Below are 20,070 nucleotides of genomic sequence, written 5' to 3'. Positions count from 1 at the left end.
AGGCTTGGACACAGAAGAAGCATGAATGAAAATGGAAGGAAGGAATGTCAAACAGTCTGAGATACAGTATGTTGATAACACCATAATACTAGCAGAAAACATTACAAACCTCAAACAACTATTAAAGAAGATCAGAGAAGAAAGTAAACAGACAGGCTTACTGTTGAACATAAAGAAAACAAAAATGATGACCCCAAAGAACTTACACAAATTCAGTCTAGAAAATGAGGAAATAGAAATAGTAAAAGAGTTCTCATATCTGGGATCAAATATTGATAGAAATGGAACTGTACCCAGAAAATCAGAAGAAGATTAAGAATGGGGAGAGCAACTATGAAAGAACTAGAAAAGATCCTAACATGCAAAGATATGCAACTGAGCACAAAACTTAGAATCATGCAAGCCATTTTTTCCCCTATTGCCATGTATGGATGTGAGAGCTTGAAAGTTAAGAAAGAAGATAGGAAGAAAACAAATTCATTTGAGATGTGGTGCTGGAGAAGAGTGCTGAGGATCCCATGGATAGCCAAAAAGGCAAACAAATGGGTCCCAGAGCAGATCAAGCCAGGAATATCCCTGGAAGCCAAGATGACAAAATGTAGGCTGTTGTACTTGGGACACATCATGACAAGGCATGAATCATTGGAAAAAATAATAATGCTAGGAAAGGTGGAGGGAGGGAGGAAAAGAAGTTCACATGCAGAGCAATGGGCAGAGGAACGGAGGACATCCTTGGAGATGTCTCATTCACAGGGTCGCCATGGGTCAAGATCGACAACAAAGTACTTGCACACTGGTAGGGTACCTACCTTCTTTAGTCTTAGCTACTCTGTGAGTCTGATAATGGCCATATATTCTCCAAAAGTCATAAGACAGGGGTAGGCAACCTTTTTGAGCCGGGGGCCGGGCTGCTGTCCCTCAGACAACTGGGGGGCCGAAGCCAAAAAATAAATAAATAAATTTTTTTTAAAAAAATTAATATATAAATAAACCAGGACAAATGTAGGACAAAATTTTCAAATGGAAGACACTTTTTTTAAAAAAAATGGAGGACACGTGGGAAAATTTGCTGATTTTTTAAAATTTTTTAATATAAATGCATGTTTCTGAGGCTTCTATAGACAATTGCCCCCCAAAGGCCCCGGCGGCAATCGGTGGCAGGACCGGGCTGGGGCAGGTCCCAAGGCCTCGCCGGGCCGCATCTGGCCTGTGGGCCACAGGTTGCCTACCCCTGTCATAAGATATGGTGGCCATTAAATATATAAACTGGGCCCATCCTTAAGTATTATGTCCTGTTGCGGGACAGCCTATTGATAACCTTTTTCTTATCTTGGCACAAACCATAATCTGAAAGTTAATAAAACCTGCCCAGTTATTCTGTTCAGTTCAAAGTTAACAAGCTGAAGTAGTCAAAGTTAGTATCCATGACAGAGTATGGATTCTGAATTTATTGGCTAGCTCTGAATGCAAATCTGAATTGCTTGAACTGATAGAAAAGGCATATTTTAAAATGAGTTTTAAATCAGAATGTATTATGTTTTGAGGAAAGCCAAGAATTATTTTACATGCCAAAAAATAATTTTCATCTCATTCCCAAAGGAAAGCAACCGCTTCTTTCAGACAGGATATTTTAGAGTTGCTACTGCAGTGTATGAAGCAATATTATTAAATTTCAAATAGATATTCTACTGAAGAATTTATTCTCATCATGCTTTTGCTGGAGAATGTATGGCTGAATTATCAAACTATGTTGCCACTGTGGAATTTATTCAAAATGTAATGCTAGTAAAAGATCCTTATTTCACACACTGCCCAATCTAGTTTTCAGATGCCAATGCAGTAAAAGTTATGTATATTCAATTTGCAATTGGACTGAAGTACTAATGAAGGAACATTGTCAGGAACAAAAATATTTTAGTGTAGAATGGATTTTTTTTTACTGACAAAGAGATAATAATGCAGCACTGGAACTAAAAGGGGTTTTCCAGACTTAAATTTCCTTTGAAAATTCAGTTCTGTTTCTTCAGTTTACATACTTCACTGATTTTCACCTCCGGCTCTCCCTGCATGAGGAGAGGAGATGATACAATCTTCTTTACATGCTACCATTTGCCATGAAAAGTGATTTTACAAGAAGCACATGAGGACTTGGCATCACTCTGGAATGCTCTGGACTTTCTGGGAAGATCTAGATCAAGTGATGAGTCTTTTATACTCACTTTAAAGCAGGGATGGCCCAGATTTACTGCAAGACTGCCCTTCGCAAGTGAACACCATCTGTAGTTGAATTGGGCCTTTGGCTCTGTGTTTTCTGGATGCAGTGATGCAAGGACAGAAGGAAACCTCTGCAAATGACCCATGTAGACATGCCCTTAATATTAGTTTGGATGGATGAGTATATTTCTGGCCTGTGTCAGTCTCATACTTGCATGTATTGAAGTCTGCTGGGTTCAATTTCTGCATCAATCTCTGTTTTGTGTTTTTTTTAAATTAAAGTAAAATAAGATTCTTATATGCAGCATTTCCTTGTACATACATTTTTATATACAACATTCCCTATGCATCTTTATATGCAGCTTTCCCCAACATGGGCATATAGATGCATAATCAGGAGGGAGATCCAATCAACTCTTCAACTTTTTTCCTATTAGTATTGGTCTTGAAAACAAACAACAAAAGGCAAATGCTTACCTTTACTTCTCAGAACTGAATTAACAAATTTACATTTTCAAACTATGCCCACATTGTTTTTTGGATGGAAAGTATAGGTTTGGTCCAAGAAGTGTACAGTTTCGTAATGGTGGTGTGAGTTAAAGGATATCCCAAACTACTTATTATACTGCCACTTGTATCAGAGTCCCAGAAGAAAGAGTCCTGGGACAGATTATGGCACCCCTATGGGGTGAGAGTCTTTTTGTAAAGCTATGCCAGGTACTATCAGACTGTGAATCCTGTGCAACACACAAACAGAATCAATTCCAGTGTTAACCAAAATATGTCAACAAATATGGAAAACAAAACAGTTGCCAACTGACTGGAAGTGACCAATATACATTGCCATCTACAAAAATGGAGTCACAAAAGACTGCAACAATTAAAGAGGCGTAGCATTAATTTCCCATGCAAGCAAAATTATGCTCAAAACTCTGCAGGATCGATTCCAATTGTATATGGAGAGAGAATTGCCAGATATCCAAGGAAAAGAAGATGCACTAGGGACCACATGACAATCATATGATAATGAAGTGAGCCAAAAAAAAAAAAAAAAAATCAGCATGTGCTTTATAGACTACTAACTGTACCCGACCATGCGTTGCTATGGCTCAGTCTGGTTAAATCAAAAAGAAAGAAAAGAGAAAGGGCACGTTTGTGAAATATTTAATTTCACAATGCTTGTGGGTGTACAATATTTTTTGTTGTTCCATTGTCTGTGTAGATATAGAGATTGTCTGTTTTGCCAATCATGCAACATATAATTGTCCATGTGAGAAGCAATCAGTGTCTAGATCATCTCTTGCCACTGCCTCCCATGCTCCAAGGCCCAATTGCCAGCCTCTCAGTGTTCCAAAGGGACCCTCAGGGGCCGGCAAACTCCGGAGGATGGCGACCAGCGGCACACAGTGACTTATGTCAGAAACATTGAAATGGAATCGTAAAATATTTAGTATAGCGTGTGTTGCTGTTATGTCCAACAGATTGTGCTGTTTTTCCAAAAAACAAAACAAAACATTTTTGCCTATCACAGGTGTAACATCTATATAATAGATATATAAAAACATAGTAGGTATATAAAACATGTGTGTATTCAAATGGAATGTTGTGCCAAAGCAATCGCTGAAGAACTTTCAGAGATTTAAGATTTTGAACAAACATTTTTATTTATATAGATAGCAAGGCCTTTGACGACATAGATTTTAAAAAAAGGTATGGAATGCTCTTAAAGCAATAGGAGTGCCACTACATCTGATAGTTCTGATGAGGAATCTGTATTTAGGACAAGAGGCTACTGTAAGAACAGAATACAGAGAAAAAAATCAATCAACACCAGTATATATTTTGAGCTGGGACAGTCCTTTGAGGAATGTCCCACAAGTCCTTCCTGATGATTTGAGTCTACTCACTATTCAGAAGTCAAAAGTTTCATTGCCATATTCATGTTCATAATCTAAGGACCCTAGTGCAGGTACCAATGTGCATAGAAGGCCAAATTGTATGTGATTTTTCCTTCTTTTATGTGTGTGAAGGCCAGAGTGATTCATGCCTCTGTTTGTGCATCTGTTCATGCTCACAGATGTCCCTTAAACATCATGTTTGTGGTGGAAGGAAGCATTCATTTGCTCCTTCACTAGGAAAGGTGTACATTTGATCCAGTGAGCATGAAAAACAAACTGCAGAGTTACATCACAGTGAAATTGTGTCCTTGGGAGAATTTTGGGATAGTTTTCAGGTTTCTGACACTTATATGCAGCCCAACAATCATGTAATGTTGCATAAAGAAAAAAATCTGTTTACTGATTCATAGCTTGAATGCATTCTTAATGGGAGAACAAACATGCGTGTGTCTCTACTGATTTACAGGCAGGCCAGTTAATGTGGTTTTGTGTCAAATGTAATCTTCTTTTGCACTTTTAAAAAAATCAACCACATATTTATGTGACTGTTTATGGAACCTTCTTTTTCTCTTTTTTTGCTTGAAACTCCTCAGCTTTCCTATGTCGATGCTGAAGGCAATTCTATTAATATGGTCCAAATGACATTCCTTAAACTACTGAGTGCCTCTGCCAGACAGAACTTCACTTACAACTGTCATCAGTCAGTAGCATGGCATGATGTATCTTCCGACAGCTATGACAAAGCACTGAGGTTCTTAGGCTCAAACGATGAAGAGATGTCTTATGACAACAATCCTTACATCAAAGCTCTTCATGATGGCTGTGCAGTAAGTATAAGCTCAGGATGCTCTTTTCTACTTAAGATGGCAGGTTAGCTTAGTAATCAAATGAGTTCAGGCTTAATGCCATTATGACGCACATCTCCAAAGTTCAAAGTGTCCTTTCATTGATGCTGTTTGTTCTTAGCCTACACAGAATTGGTTTCTTTTTTTAAAAAAAGTTAGAAGAAGAAGAAAGGGATGTTAGCCATAACTTAAGGCAAAGGCAAATCAGAAAGCAACAGACAATGCACTGTTTGTTCAAAATGCAATGGTAAGGGAAGTCACTGGAGGAACAGTACTGAGATATGCGATGGTAATTGGGAAGCATTTGTACTCTATGACGTGTGGCAGAAAAGATGAATAATAATAATGGAAATGAAAGGTCTCCCTCCCCCATTTTAATATAATTTCTCCATAAAGCAGATAATGGAAGTGGCAGCAATGCCAAAGCCTTTTTGGAAAAATAAAATCTTGTATCTGTTTTTCATATCCGATGAGCTGCTTTTTGAAGTGGAATCTCAATCTGATAGCTAGAGAAGGGTATTAAAGAGAACATGTCTGTGAAGTTTCACAAGTGTTAAATCATTACTCAGGCTGCCCTAAGAATCCCTGGTGTATTATCAACCACAGCTTTAGTCCTTTTGTGTGACAACCTCTAGACACCTTATTCTGTATGGGTTATTTGGAACAAATTTCTATTTAAATAAGCTCCTCCCTTCATTCTACTTTCCCAACACGCCATGCTCTTCACCAATCCCCTTACCCATCATCCATCTGCTACAGTAACTCATAGTTTTCCTTCCTGCCACACTATTTCTTCAGAATTTGATTATTGGGCTGCAGGAGGTCCTGCAGTCTGTAAGAACTCCAGCTGGATATAGAAACTTAATTCCTAGATTGGGAGGAAGTGAGCCATGCCCCTCTTTCTTCATCCCTCCAATCTAAATCAGATTGGCATCCAGGCAATTCAACTATTACATTGGTTACCCCACAAAATGAGTCTGACAAAACAGTCCCCATCATTGTTCGCAGTGTGATGACAGAACTAACTATGGCGGGATACAGACCGCCCCTTTGGGGCGGCCTGCACCCGCCCCTTTCCCCGACGGATCGGGGCCTGAGCTGCCACAGTGGCAGCCCCAGAGGCCCCGATCCGCCACTTTTCCTGGCCTCGGGGAAGCGGAAAAAGTCCGCTTCCCCACGGCCTGGAAAAAGGGGTGTTCTTGGGGTTTCATGCCCCAAGGACACCCCAACAGTGGCAGGGAGAGAGAGAAAGGGGCCGCTTGGCCCCTTTCTCTTTAGTATTGCTGGCGTGGCCATGTAAAGGCGCCGCGCCATTTGGACATGACACGGCTGTTACATCAAGATGGCGGTGCCCATGTAGACAGGGCACCGCCATTTTTACATACTCAGTACGTACTAGGGTTAGGGAGTGTCTGTAAAGGACGCTCCTGGACAACCTTATCACATACTGAATATGTGCTTAATGGCCCATCTAAACAGGGCCTATGGTAAACAGAGGTAATGATATCTAGTTGAAGAACTATCTGGCATAGCCTATGATGTTGTTTTATCAGCCTAGACCCAAGGGTTTTGGTTTAGATAGCTAAAATGTAGCTCAATCAATAGTTTCCTCATCAGCTTATTATGTACATTCTTTCAGTCTTTTCAAAGTTATTGCAGCCATAATCAACCAACTTGCTGCTGCCCCAGTTCACTAGATAATAACCACCCACATTGTTGGTGTTTCTTTCCATCGAGAATCATCTCAAGATTGCATTACTAGTCCCCACTGACTGTGTTCAATGAGTCAGTCTACACAAAAACTAGAGCTGTTTCTGTACCAACACTTACTGTAGGTTTTGTTCTGTTGTAAGTGGTGTTGTTGTTTTTTTGTTTTTTGCAGTCAAGAAAGGGCTATGCAAAGACTGTTATCGAAATCAACACTCCCAAAATTGACCAAGTGCCTATTTTTGATGTGATGATCAATGACTTTGGTGATCAGAATCAGAAGTTTGGATTTGAAATTGGTCCAGTCTGTTTCCTTGGTTAAGTTTAGAGCATTGAGAAGACTATCGACAAGAGAGAGGAAAAAAAGAACCTTGGTGCTACCACCAATCCACTTGATGCCACATGCAAGTTTTGAATAAGGATGGAGTAGAAAATTATGTTTCACCATGTATGTATGTCTTCTTTAGGAACACTGTTGCCCCATAGGACCAGAATCACATGACTTAAACTTATTTGGCAAATTATGAAGGATCCTGTGGCAGAAACAGGCAACATGGGGTTAATTTTATAATGTCCTCAACCATCTAATCCCACCAAACTCAACCGTACCTCCCTTGATTTCTTGGTGCTGTAAAATTGAATGTCACGGTGCTCTTTCTATTTTACCATAAGAGGTGCTAAGAAGGTCTGTTTAATAAACTGTAATTATTCTATGTACAGTACAGTGCTGCCCTTTCTGTGTCCATTTCCAAAACTTGCATGTGTCGCTGAGTTGCAACTGGCTCTTATGTTATAATAATTTTTAAAATTATGTTGTCAATACTGTGTATGTATTATGAAAAATAAAGTTGTAATTTCCAGTGAATCCAATTCCATTTTTTCTGATATGCTAATAATAATATTGTTATTATTAATAATAAATCCCTTTGTATATATTGATGTTCAAGAACTCTGTTGTTTGAAGTCACCAGCAAAACCTCAGGTGGCAAAACTGGAAACATTTGAATAGCACACTTGTCTGCTGTTACTACTTTGTGATAAGGAAATCCAAGAAGGAAAAGGACCCATTGAGGTGCTCTTCCATGGTGCTATACCTCAGACGTCTTAATTTTCTGTTTCTGCTGCCAGGATATTTCAAGAAATGTGAGTGTGTGTGCAATATGCAAGTTTTATGTTTGGGGATGGGAAGCATATGTCTGTGATTAAAATAAGTATGTAAAAGATGCAAGAGAAGATCCCTTCTAATATAAACTTTAAGGAGCTATTGCAGCACAATATCTTCCTCAACAATTCTGGTAACACTGGAAGAAATGGGCCATGTAGAAGATCTCATGCTGAGGACACTTTACTCATCATCTCTATTGTCCATCCCCAAAACTAAAGCAATGCTGGTGTATAGAAGAGTTGCAGTGTAAACTTCTCTCACAGGGCTGGCTCTTCAGATTTTACTCGAGTTGTGAGGCGAAGCAAGTGCTGCTGCCATATCCTACAGGCAATCTCAGGAAGGGCTATCATATGACTAGTCACACAGTCATCCCTTTCAGTAAATCTGAACTTTTTCACATCTGTATCAAAACCATACTCTAAACGTTTATTTGTGGATTATCTTATCTCCATTTCTGTCAGGTGTGCCTTAAATTATATTTGAGCTATAGTTAACATTTACTTCCCTGAATGTGACATCATCATTTGATACAGCCAGTCCCAGATTTTACCTGTCCATCCCTTTAATATGTGTATTTTTCTTATTTGCCTGTTAATATCTGGGTGAGATTAAGAGTCTCCAGTCCTGACCAAGTGATAACTGGACATAAAAGAAAGCTGTGCATCTGCTCCTCCTGCTAAAATGATCAGTGCAGTTGGCTATGAAACATATTTAAAGTAGTCTTCTTTTTTGCCCGAATAGATGTACCTTTAACAGAAGCTTGATAACATAGATATTAGCATGCCCTTAAATGCTTTGCCGGCTGATTTCTGCAGATCAAATGTTTCTTTAAAGGCACTGGTAGATCAGTTCAAGATGTTGTTTGCATTCTGGAGGACTGGCAGTGTTACCTAGGTGCTACTCAGGGGTGGTTGACTATACTGATCATCCTTTCAGTGATATGTGGACAGTGAAGAGACCCCATGTGCACCCAGCCCCAAGTTCTGGATTTGTATTCCTAGAATCTATTTGCTCCCTTAGTAAGGGACATGCGGAAGTGGGACCTTGTGTCTGCTTATGGATCCCCCCTTGCTATATTATGGCAAATAAGTCTAGATCATGTGATTCTACCTAGTTGCCAAGCAACCTATGAAAAAACAGCTATATATGGAGCTTACTTTCTGACCCAAAAAGTTACAATTTGCAATCCATTTTTTGTTCTAAATGGCTGTTTTGGCCTGGCCTCAAGACATTTTTCCCCCCAGGTAGTCAGACATAGATATTAACTTAACAAAACAAATCCTTTTGTACCTATTTTTCATAATATATGTAAGACTTGAAAAGTAAATGTTTGTTACTATTTCTTATATAAATTTGTTTAAATTAATTGATATCAGATTCCACTAGCTCATTTCCATCTGTTTTTTTTAAATCATGCAAACATTTTATATGTAAAACAGATTTTAAAGTCAACTGTTTGCTGTTCAGAATTCCTTTAAAAAAACAAAACCAAAGTTTGTAACTGTCACCTCAAAGAGGAAAAGTATACATTTTATTAATAAAATCAAGTCTTGTCTACCTGGAGTGATCACTCTCTTTCTTAAACATACATGAAATGTTCTGTTTGCTTCAGTAACAGAATGACATTCTGGCTCTTGTTACTCCATCACATGGACCATGGAATACAGATAAGAAGCAATCCAAAATGTAACTGGAAAGCATTTATTTTTCAATACTTAATTTAATCGTCAAGATTCTCAGCTGCAAAACCCAAGTTTGGTTTTTATTTTATTTTACCAAATTGGATCATCCTTTCTTCAGATTGAGCCACAAGGTTTCTCTCTCACACGACTTGTTGCTTTCAAATCATTTGTACATAAGCTAAAGTGTATGCATAGCCATCTACACACTAAATTCATGTATGTTTTTATATGGAAGTCACTAGAAGAGCTTGGAAAAGTTAGAGTTTTCTAACCATGCTGGATGCCAGGAGTTGTCTTTTTAAAAAGTATCTTTTCCCAAACTGTCCCAAGTTTTGATCACTCGCAAGTACTAATATATAACTTGTGTGCAGCAGCTCTCACTTGACAATCATTTGTTACAATACTTGCACCTGAGGAAGTAGACCAAGTCTATGAACGCTTGCGCTACAACTTCTTTCACACTTTGGTCCTCCAGGTGTTTTGGACTTCAGCTCCCAGAAGCCCCTGCCAGCGTGGTCAATAGGAATTCTGGGAGCTGAAGGACCAAGGATTGGGAATCACTGTGCTACATGATCTCTTTGCATATTGTTATAATACTGATCAGTATGTAGATGCAGATAGAAAGCCATGGGCTGCACGGCTTTTGAAACAGACCCAGGGCCCAAAGATGCATTAGTGATTGTATTCCCAGTGCACATCCCATTCATTTCAGAGGAATATATAGCTCTCTGGGTGCAAGAAGGCTCAAACAAAGCAATTGCTTTCAAAATTCCACACAAACTAAAAGTCCTATTTGCAGAGGTTTATCATATAGTGCAGACAGTTGTGCCTCTCTCCCCCTCTCAAAAACATATGTTTCAGACACTTTCTCCTCCAACATAAGCCCGGTTAGAGGTTTCCCTTCACACTAGTGCTTGCGTAAAGGAGAGAGAATGGGTTGGGGAACATCTATAAATTCATTGTGTGGCTGATGGGGGGGCATAACCAGTGGGAGACCTGGGTAGGAGCTAGCAGACTCTTCCCCTTCTCTTGGGCTGCATCTTCACCAATGAAATAATGCAGTTTGACACCACCTTAATTGCCTTGGCTCAATGCTATGGAATTGTGAGATTTGTAGTTTGTTGGGGCACCAGGGCTCTCTGAAGGGTAAATGTCTCACAAGATGACAAAACCCAGAATTCCATAGCATTGAACCATAAAAAAACCTCTGCAGTGCAGATGCAGCCTTGATGACAATTGCATGACAAGAGCACCAAAGTAGGACATTAAGCCTTCTATGCATGGAGGCCTTACAGCTAGTAGCCACCCACTTGTTGAAAGCAGGAGCTTGCATCAACAGCTGGTGGCTCCCATGTCAGTGGAGTAGTGCATCTGTTCTGGGCTTTAGTACGGTTTTTAAAAGTGCTAACCAACATGCTAATCCTCCTTTAGTCAAGTGTTCCAAGAGGTTCCAGTTGAGTTGAACCTCACAGTGGATTCACTAGCCCTATTGACATGGGAGACATCTGCTACTGAACACTTGGCTCACAAGATGTATCATAAGCAATAAAAAACAGAATTAATAGCAAGACTGAGAGTTCTTATCTTGGGAAGTATATAATTCCTAGGTTCAAAAACTCATGGTAGTCGATAATATGTTCCCACTGAGCACTGAGGTTTATGAGAGAAAGTATTTCCGTACGTCTAAGTATAAGCTTCACTTTGCAAAGGGTATGAGGGGAGGACAGCTAACTAGCAGAGCCTGTAATGATAGCTTTTGCATGGATGAACAGCTGCCTAGATTTGAGAAGACCAGAGAGAGAGATGAAGTTTGAACCTAATTTAATGTATCTAGTAAACTGGTGGTTCAAGTCAATTTAGAACTCTCCAGGGACAGCAGCGTCACAGTATTTCTCAACACAGATCTGAATAAATTTCTCAGTATTAAAAAAGTAATACAAACTTTAAGTCATGTATGTATATATTCCAGGCCATGATGAATATCAGACAATTCTTCTTTTACAAAATTAATTAAATTAGTTAAGGAATTGGACAATAATTATGATATTTCTGTATTCTATGTGGCTAAAAATGTGATTAGCCACATTTTGGCAGACATAAATATACTGAATTTAAATACATACATTTCAACAGAATTGCTCTTGCCAAGAAGAGAAAATGACAATTAAGAAAAATGTTACACACCTCCCCCAGATACTCAGAATAGTTATCCTTACTGAGAATTCTTAGCTTTATTAAATTCAGTTCCAAAAATAAACTGAGTTTGAAAGACTCATATGAACCATTTTTCAATGAATTAGATTAAGATTTCAACAATTATTAAATAGGAAGAAAACATTTTTCATTGTATAGAAGAAAAATCATTAATGTTATTATTACATTGCCCAGTATAATGTATAGTAGGCCCTTGGTATCCAGGGGGCTTTGTTCTAGGATCCCCCCCAGATACCAAAATCCATGGATGTTCACGTCCCATTATATACAATGATGGAGTAAAATGGTGTCCCTTATATACAATGGTAAAATGGAGTTTGTATTTTGGAATATTTAAATTTTTGGAATATTTTCAAGCTGTGGATGGTTGAATCCTTGAATGCAGAATCTGTGGATGTTTTGTTATTGTTGTGTGCCTTCAGCTCATTTCCAACCCATGGCAACCATATGGCAGGTTTATTCAGAGGGGCTTTGTCATCGCCATCCTCTGAAGCTGAGAGAGTGGGTTTCCCAGTGGATTTATATTTGCAGTCCCTCTGTGTGGTTTTTATCAATAATTTCAATTTTGGGGGGTTCTGCATCTGTCATTTCAAAAGAAAAAAATATGTAAAAATTCCAAGTACGTGGGAGAGATTCAGCACCATCAGATGAAGCTGCAACAGAGCTCTGTTGTTATGGCTATTTCTATTTATGCCATTCCTCCCACAGAAAAACTACCAATGCATCCAGACAAGCACAACCCAAAGGGTTCCCAGGGTATGGTAGATAAGGGCACTTAGGAAATGATGACTGCAGGATTCTTCCAGTTGCATGGTGCTTTGAAAAGAGGCAGCTGGACTTGGGGTCTTGCTGAAGCTGCTTGTCTTGATGCTTCTTTCAATGCACCTGGGGACTGGCAAAGCAATGCAGCCATCATTTGCTAGAGAACCAGTCTGCAGCCCCCTGCAAATCCTTCAGTCGGGGTGTCGCATAGCATCAGAGGTAGATTTTGGAGGTCATGTTCAATCATTAGCAGCCATAAACATGAATCCTCAAAGTTATGTGATTGTAAATCTGTTGTTGTTGTTATTATTATTATTATTATTATTATTATTAACCTTTATATATAAAGCGCTGTAAATTTACACAGCGCTGTACATACAATCTTTTTAATTGGACGGTTCCCTGCCCTCAGGCTTACAATCTAAAAAAAATCTGGTTTCTAATCTTGTAAATATTAAATAGGATGCTAGCTCCTGCTGTACTTTCATATGCATTAATGATTTGAATATATATTTTAATTTATATTTGGTCAAAATGAATATTCAGTCTGTATATTGGTACAGAACATCATATCACATTTCTCGCAATAGCTCAAGCACATTTTTATTTTTTTCCATCTCTACATATCTGAAGCCGTTTGCATTTTTAAAATCTGCAAAATTTTATAGATGTGTGAAATGTGCCATTATTTATTTATTATTATTTTATTTATCTATATCCCACCTATCTCTCAGCATTGGGACTCAAGGAAGCTTACAGAAAATTGAAAGTTGGAGAATTTTTTTAAAAAATAGAAAACATCTGTATAATATATACAAAATTTATTTTTAAAAGAAGTTGAATAATCTATAGAATTAAAACTGTTTGAAAACTCATTGAAAGACAGGATATAAAAAGCAACAAAACCACATACCATTAAAAGCAGTCAATTCCTAAAAGTCTGTTAGAGTAGGAAAGTTTTTCCATGGCAATGGAAGGATAGCAATAAGTGAAATATTCTAGCTTTTCTAGGGAAGGAGCTCCAAAGTCTGGAAGCAGCCACTGAGAAGGCCCTGTCTTGTGTCCCCAGCAGATGAACCTGAGAAGGGGCTGGGACTGAGAAAGGTGCCTTTGCCAATGATCTTGAGAGGTCAGGATATCCTTCAGATATCTTGGACCTGACCCATGTCACAAGCCTCAAGAATGTGTGAAATCCTGAGCTAAGATGTGTTTAATTCACAAAGTTTCAGGAGGCATGAAATTTTCAGTGAGAATCTCAAAGGCACTTAAATACATCCATGAGAGAAATATGAGAACATTGGATATCTAGAGTCCCATTAGTTCAAAAACTGTGATTTAGGACATTTCCTATAGGGATCTGCAAATATCAGATCCTTCTAGCATCTCTAACAGGAAAGGCATCCCTCACACAACCCTTTGATGACACAGAATTGCTTTTTCCACCAAAAGGAATGGGAAAAAAATGAAGAGCTTTATTCATGGGATTATGCAGAATTCAGGGAGGATGAGGATAGCCATGGCCACTAATCCGTATGGCTATATATTACCGCAACTATATGTGGAAGTAATATGTAACAGCATCTGTATACCAGTTGCTAAGGAAGATGAGCAAAAGGCTCTTGGCTTTCATGTTAGCAATAGCTATAGCAATAGCACATATATTGCTATGCCACTTATCAGTGAACTAGCACTCCCTAAGGGTTTACAATGTGTAAGCCAATCGCCCCCAACAAGCTGGTTATTCATTTTACTGACCTATGAAGGCTGAGTGGACCTTGGAGCCCTGCCTGAGATCCAACTCATAATCTTGTGGCTGCAGTACTGGCATTTAACCACTGTGCCACCTGGCTCAAGTTCTGTCTATCACTTTCCCATCTGGTTAGCTACTGTGGAGAACATCTGGGATAGATAAATCTTTGTTTAGGCTGCTTTTATACACAATTATAGTTCTGTTATTCCACTTAAACTGGTATGACTGCATCAACTGGAATCCTGAGGTTTGCAGTTTGGCCAGAGGCACTAGAATACTGTGGCTGAGAATTCTATATACAGTGGAACCTTATTATACGCGAGGGATCCGTTCCGGATCCCTCCGCGTATAAAAAATCCGCCTATGCTCGAGCCCCATTGTTTCCAATGGGGCTCGTGTGCGGCGGCGTGGCGGCACGCGAAGCGCAACGGGTGCGCGCGCCCATTCAATTGAATGGGACGCGCCGCCCCTTCCGCCCCACGCGCGCCGGCGGCGTTGAGCGCCTATGCTCAAAGCCGCCTATAAAAAGGCAGCGTATGCGGAGGCTCCACTGTACCTCTTCCTAAACTGCAAATCCCAGGATTCCATAGGATGGAAATATGGCAGTTAAAATGGAATCATAGTGCTGTAATTGTACAATGTGAAAGGGCCCCTGATTCTTATGTGCTTCTGTAAAATGACTTAACATTCACCTTGTTGCTCCAGAACTGCAGGAAAATTGGATAATTTACTCTGGACATCAGTGTGACCAGCATAAATGAAACATGAGGCTGAAACTCTAGGTCTTTATATTTGTAAGTAAAGATTTCAAATGTGTTCCACTTGAAATCAAGGGAGAGATGTGCATAATATCACTAGATTACCAGACTGGCTTTGATCCAGTGGCTCTGGATAAGGAGATACCTTAATTCTTTTATATCAGTGCTACATTTCCCTTCTGGAGCTGACAAAGACCTGTAGATGCGAGGAGACTGTGCTCAAAGTTACAAATATATCTGAACAGCTCTCATTTGCATTTATTGCTCTGAAAATTGTAAACTCCATCTGAGACCAAGATTCTGTGGATTAAACAGCACTCAAGATTGGGGCCTGGTTACAGTCCATTAAATTTAGATAGCTGTAAATGCTGAGAGGGATTATAAATTTAAAAAAAAATACTAATTTTAAACCACATACTGAAGAATATCAAGGATTGAACATATTATAAAAGTTCAAGAGGCTTGAGATAACTTTTTTAAAAAATGTTTAACTCAGAATGCAACTGGTTACAACAAAAATACATAGAGGAAGGTGAGATATTTTAAAAACCATGATCAATAAATCTAGACAAAGTTTAGGTTTCAGTGAGTTAAGAGTGTGCCTTAGGTTGGTTCACTTCTGTTTTAAATAAAATGGTGATCCTTGATGTTTACAGTTGCGTATTCAAGTGCAACCCTGGATCTGGAAATTAATAGAGAATTTGGGACTTGTTAGTTGTTGTTATGTACCTTCAAGTCAATTCTGACCTACAATGATTCTAACCTTGTCACCATGTATTTGTCATTGGCTTCCTCCCAGGCTGAGAGAATGTGACTTGATACTCGAGGTGACCCAATGAGTATCCATGGCTGAACTCGTAGCCCAACATTCAAATCATGACACCAAATTGGCCCTCGAGTTTAGGACTGCCTGCTAAGAGTGGAGTTGCAACTGGGGGGAAGAAACCACAGAGTCTAAGGAGGAGAGGAAATAGGAAAATGTCTCCAACCCCAGATTATATTCCTCCAGAAGCTCCAGCACATGAAGAACTTTAGGAGTCCATCTTTCTTCTACTCTCCTGGTGACATCTTTGCAGTTAAAGAATTCCAGCTTTAAAACCAAAACAGACATAGTTTATGAGGATGGTTGATTGCTAACTTGGTATTATAAACAGTCCCATATTCTTATTATATTTATTTACACAGCCATCATTTTGAACAGTTGTAGCAACTTCTGTTCATTATAATGGGATTATAGTATGAATTAGTGCCTGAGATTGACTGCTGCTGAGGCTTGGGAAGCTCTGTTAATATTTCATGAAATGTTGCCCTTTCATAGACTAACCTAGACTCAGCTGCTTTTAAAATACATTTTCCAATCGTCGAGCATGATACTCCCTGGTGACTAACAGAATGTCACTTTCCTCATACTCATCTGGTATTTTCTCCCTAGGATCCAGCAGAGAAAGGATAATCACTCCAGCTTCTTCATGGTTTTAAAACAAAAACATCTGTGCTGAAAAAGCTGTAGTCAGATAATATGAAAATGAGAAATTAATCACTTGCCTAAATATACTGTAAACACTAAGCTTGATAGAACATTTATCATCATTTTGCCTTCTGCTTACCTAAGGGGAGAGTGTGGCTTTATAATTACTTTCCAAGTACTTTCTCCCTCCACCCATTTTAATTTGTAATGAAAAAGATTCAATAGTTCTCTAAAATTTGCCTTTAGTTTTATTGATTACAATCCAATACATGTCTACTCAGATGTAAGTTGAGTTGAGGATGGCAACGTAAATGTGGCAGACAGAAACTATATTGCATTCAGTCTGTCTGTCTCAATCTCTCTTACCAAAAAATAAAATTAAAAAAAATACATCCCTTACTTTGGATGCTATGTTAGCTTGGAAAAGTTGAAGCACTCATGAGACACAAAAAAGTGATGCTTCATGTAGAAGGGAATTGTCCTGGGTTCTTAAATAACAGTGAAGGTAAAGCTGACACCAGCATAAGAAACAATGGTATTACTACCTCAGTTGAGTAGGGACCAAGAAGGCGAATTACCTGCCACCTTAAGAAAGAGGATGATACTAGTAAATGTGGCCAAGCAGGTACAAAATACAACAAAAAACCAACAGCTCACACAGCAACTTTATGCTGACATTGGCCATGAGAGTAGCCCTACTCAACATAGTACAACTCACCTCTGAGAAAATGTGAAATAGATTGCACAGATTGTTCAGTTTCATAAAAATCTAAGAAAGTGCTACTGGATAAAAAGACTTATTTAGACCAAGGTTATGTCCTCATGATAGCTAACAATGTGGCTATCAGAGGTCTTTAAGCAGGGCATGACTACAACAGCTCTATAGGTGGTAACATATAATGAACATGATTATTACTCATTAATGATGATGGTAATAATAATAATAATAATAATAATAATAATAATAATAATAATTTATAGCCAGCCCAATCACAAGGAATCCAGGCAGGTTACAGCAATAAAAATACAAAGAATGCAATAAAATAAAATACAAAAAATAAATAAAATACAATAAAATAAAAGAGAGTGACATGAGTTACAGAATTCACAGTTAGATCTGATAGACTTAGGGGCTGTACAGATGGCCCAAAAGGAGCCGCCCCTGGATGCGCAGGTTTGGGGACGTGGCAACTGGATACCATGCCCCCAACCCACCGGGAAAGGAAGCCCCCAAAAGGAGTTATAGGAGTGCCATAAGAGCCGTGTTGCGCCCTCATGACACTCCCTGTGCATGGTGCCATTTGTGCGCTGCGCATGAGTGATGTCATCATGGCGTGCCCCATGTAAATGGTAGTGCACCAAGATAGTACCCATGGCACACGGTAGAGCTGGGGAGCATGAGGACACTCCACTCTACCGAGCCCTACTTTTGGCCCCAGACCGGCACAAAGCGCCAGTCTGTACCAGGCCTCATTCCCTAAGGATTTTGTCTTTCTGTTGTAAAGACATTTAAGTTGGGTGCCACTATTATATCTTGTGCCAACAAAGTGATTATGCATTGCTGTTGTTATTGCTAACTAATGTCAAGTTGACTTTGACTTCTGGTGGCCCTATGAATGAGAGTCCTCCAAGTCATCATCATCAGCCCTGCTCAGGTCTTGCAGTTTCAGGGCCTTAGCTTCCTTGATTGAGTCTATCCATCTGGAACGTAGTCTTCCTCTTTTCCTACTGTCTTCCTCTTTATTTGTTTTTCACATTTGTTGACAGATTTCAGTTAGAACTAAAGTGGATTTTGTTTCTGTAACTTGGAGGAGCTCTATTGGTATTCTATCTGTTCCTGGTGACTTATTTCTCTGAATTGTGATGCGTGCTGCTTCCATTTCACTCTTTAAAACTAAAGGTTGATCTTCATACGCTTCATCTTCATATGAATCTGCCATCCTTTCATCTCTCTTATATAGTTTTCCTATTGTCTTTTTATTGTTTCTTGGTCATGTAATGTGTTCCCTTGATGGTTGTAGAGCATCCCCATTTGGGGTTTAAATTTCTCTACACCGTATAAAGAAATGTTCTGTTTTGTCTTCTGCTCTGAAAAAGATCAAAGCAGAAATCACCTGAGTCATACAAGATCATCCCAATAATATTACAAAGAGATGCAATAATAGCTGTAACAGCATTTGCAGTTCAGTACAAATGAGCATGGATGAGGTTACATGGCTGACAATTCTATTGAGCAGTTATGAATGAGCAAGGTGATAGGAAGAAAATCAACTTGTTTGAAATGTTGTGCTTGAGGACAGTTCTATAGATATCATGGACCGGCCAAATGACCAAGTGATTTGACTCTTAGAGCTTAGTCAATGCAAAGAGAGTCTGAAAGAAGCACCCATCCATCCTGGTTCTTGTCACTAGGGTGGAGAATCCCCAAAAGAAAGAACAGCCGCCATTGCCAATTTTTTAGCAGCTATTACAAAAAGAGAGAAACAGCGCTGCAGCAAACAGATGCACCACAATTATCCATGTATAAATCAACCCAGATTTTTTGGGTCAAAAATTTAGTTTTTTGTTTTTTTTTTACTTACACAAGTATATATGTACGTAACCCCTTTTTGAACAGAGCACAGAGCACTGTTATGTTGCTCTTGTGCTCCTTCCCAAAACAACCACCTCCCAGCAATGCCTCCCAGAAAGGGCTACTACTGCTTCTTCTTATGAAAAAGAAACATGTGTGGGTTTTTGGGAGGAGGAGTTAATTCATATCATGGAGAGCCAACTGTTCTCCATTTGAGAGACCAACACTGTTCCTTGCCCCAACCAAGCTGGATTTGAGCATCACCAATTCTTTTAAAAGGGATATCCTCACTTTGATGGATTATGGTACAGTATCAAACCAGGACTTTGACCTAAGAAAACCAACAATGTGGTATACTTAGTAGTCTGGAGGGGAATTGATAACTGGAACATTTGTTCCAGTCTCTTTTTTTCTCCCCCCACTCTGCACTTTTCTATTGAACTGCACTATAAGCTGGAAATGTTCAAGATGAGGTGGAAGGAATGGAGTGGCTGTAAAAAGCTTATCCTTGCAAGATATCAATAATTAAGCTACAGGAGGCTTTGTAATCTCATCTTGCTACATCTTCAGAAGGCCCTTTCTTGTTAGATTAGAATTCCTCCTGCACGATGATTCACCTGAAAGCATGGCTTTGTTGTTGTCCAAAAGGTCTCCGAAACTCATAAACAAGGAAGGCCAAAATGTATGATAACTGCATGAATCAATATTTGTTTGTTAAAAAGAGAATTTTAGAAATACTACAGGCATCCAGGGTCTCTCCATGAATAATGATAAGAACGGAGGGAGGCTTTGTTATTATTATTTTCCCTTGCATCACATTGCACATACACTGTATTGCCATGTCTTTGATCTCATGACAAATGAAACCACATACACATTCTTTACTACTAGGCTTTTGTTTCATTGAAACAAAACACCTTGTGTTTCTTTTCCTTTCCTCTGGTGTAGTCTGGAAAGTGTGGATGGAGGAGGCCATGATGCTAGGGTTGTGATCTTGATCAAGAAGGACATGATGACAATCTGTGAAATAAATAA

At 39.0% G+C, this 20,070-nt stretch overlaps 1 protein-coding gene across 1 annotated transcript in view; it reads left to right on the top strand.

Moving 5' to 3' along the window:
• Positions 1-9,239, top strand: part of LOC149316541 (collagen alpha-1(XI) chain) — a 325,693-nt gene extending 316,454 nt beyond the window's left edge. The window contains exons 67-68 of the mRNA XM_089515788.1: positions 4,706-4,939; positions 6,840-9,239. Of these exons, the coding sequence (XP_089371914.1) occupies positions 4,706-4,939; positions 6,840-6,986 (381 nt within the window). The 3' untranslated portion in view covers positions 6,987-9,239. The remainder of the gene's footprint in view (positions 1-4,705; positions 4,940-6,839) is intronic.
• Positions 9,240-20,070: the final 10,831 nt, after the last annotated feature.

Source organism: Sceloporus occidentalis, unplaced genomic scaffold (genome assembly GCF_023333645.1).
Source record: "Sceloporus occidentalis isolate IW3139 unplaced genomic scaffold, rSceOcc1.0.p SCAF_3, whole genome shotgun sequence".
Taxonomy (NCBI): Eukaryota; Metazoa; Chordata; class Lepidosauria; order Squamata; family Phrynosomatidae; genus Sceloporus; species Sceloporus occidentalis.
The sequence above is the reverse complement of the archived record's forward strand: the minus strand, read 5'-3'. Positions and strand labels throughout refer to the sequence as shown.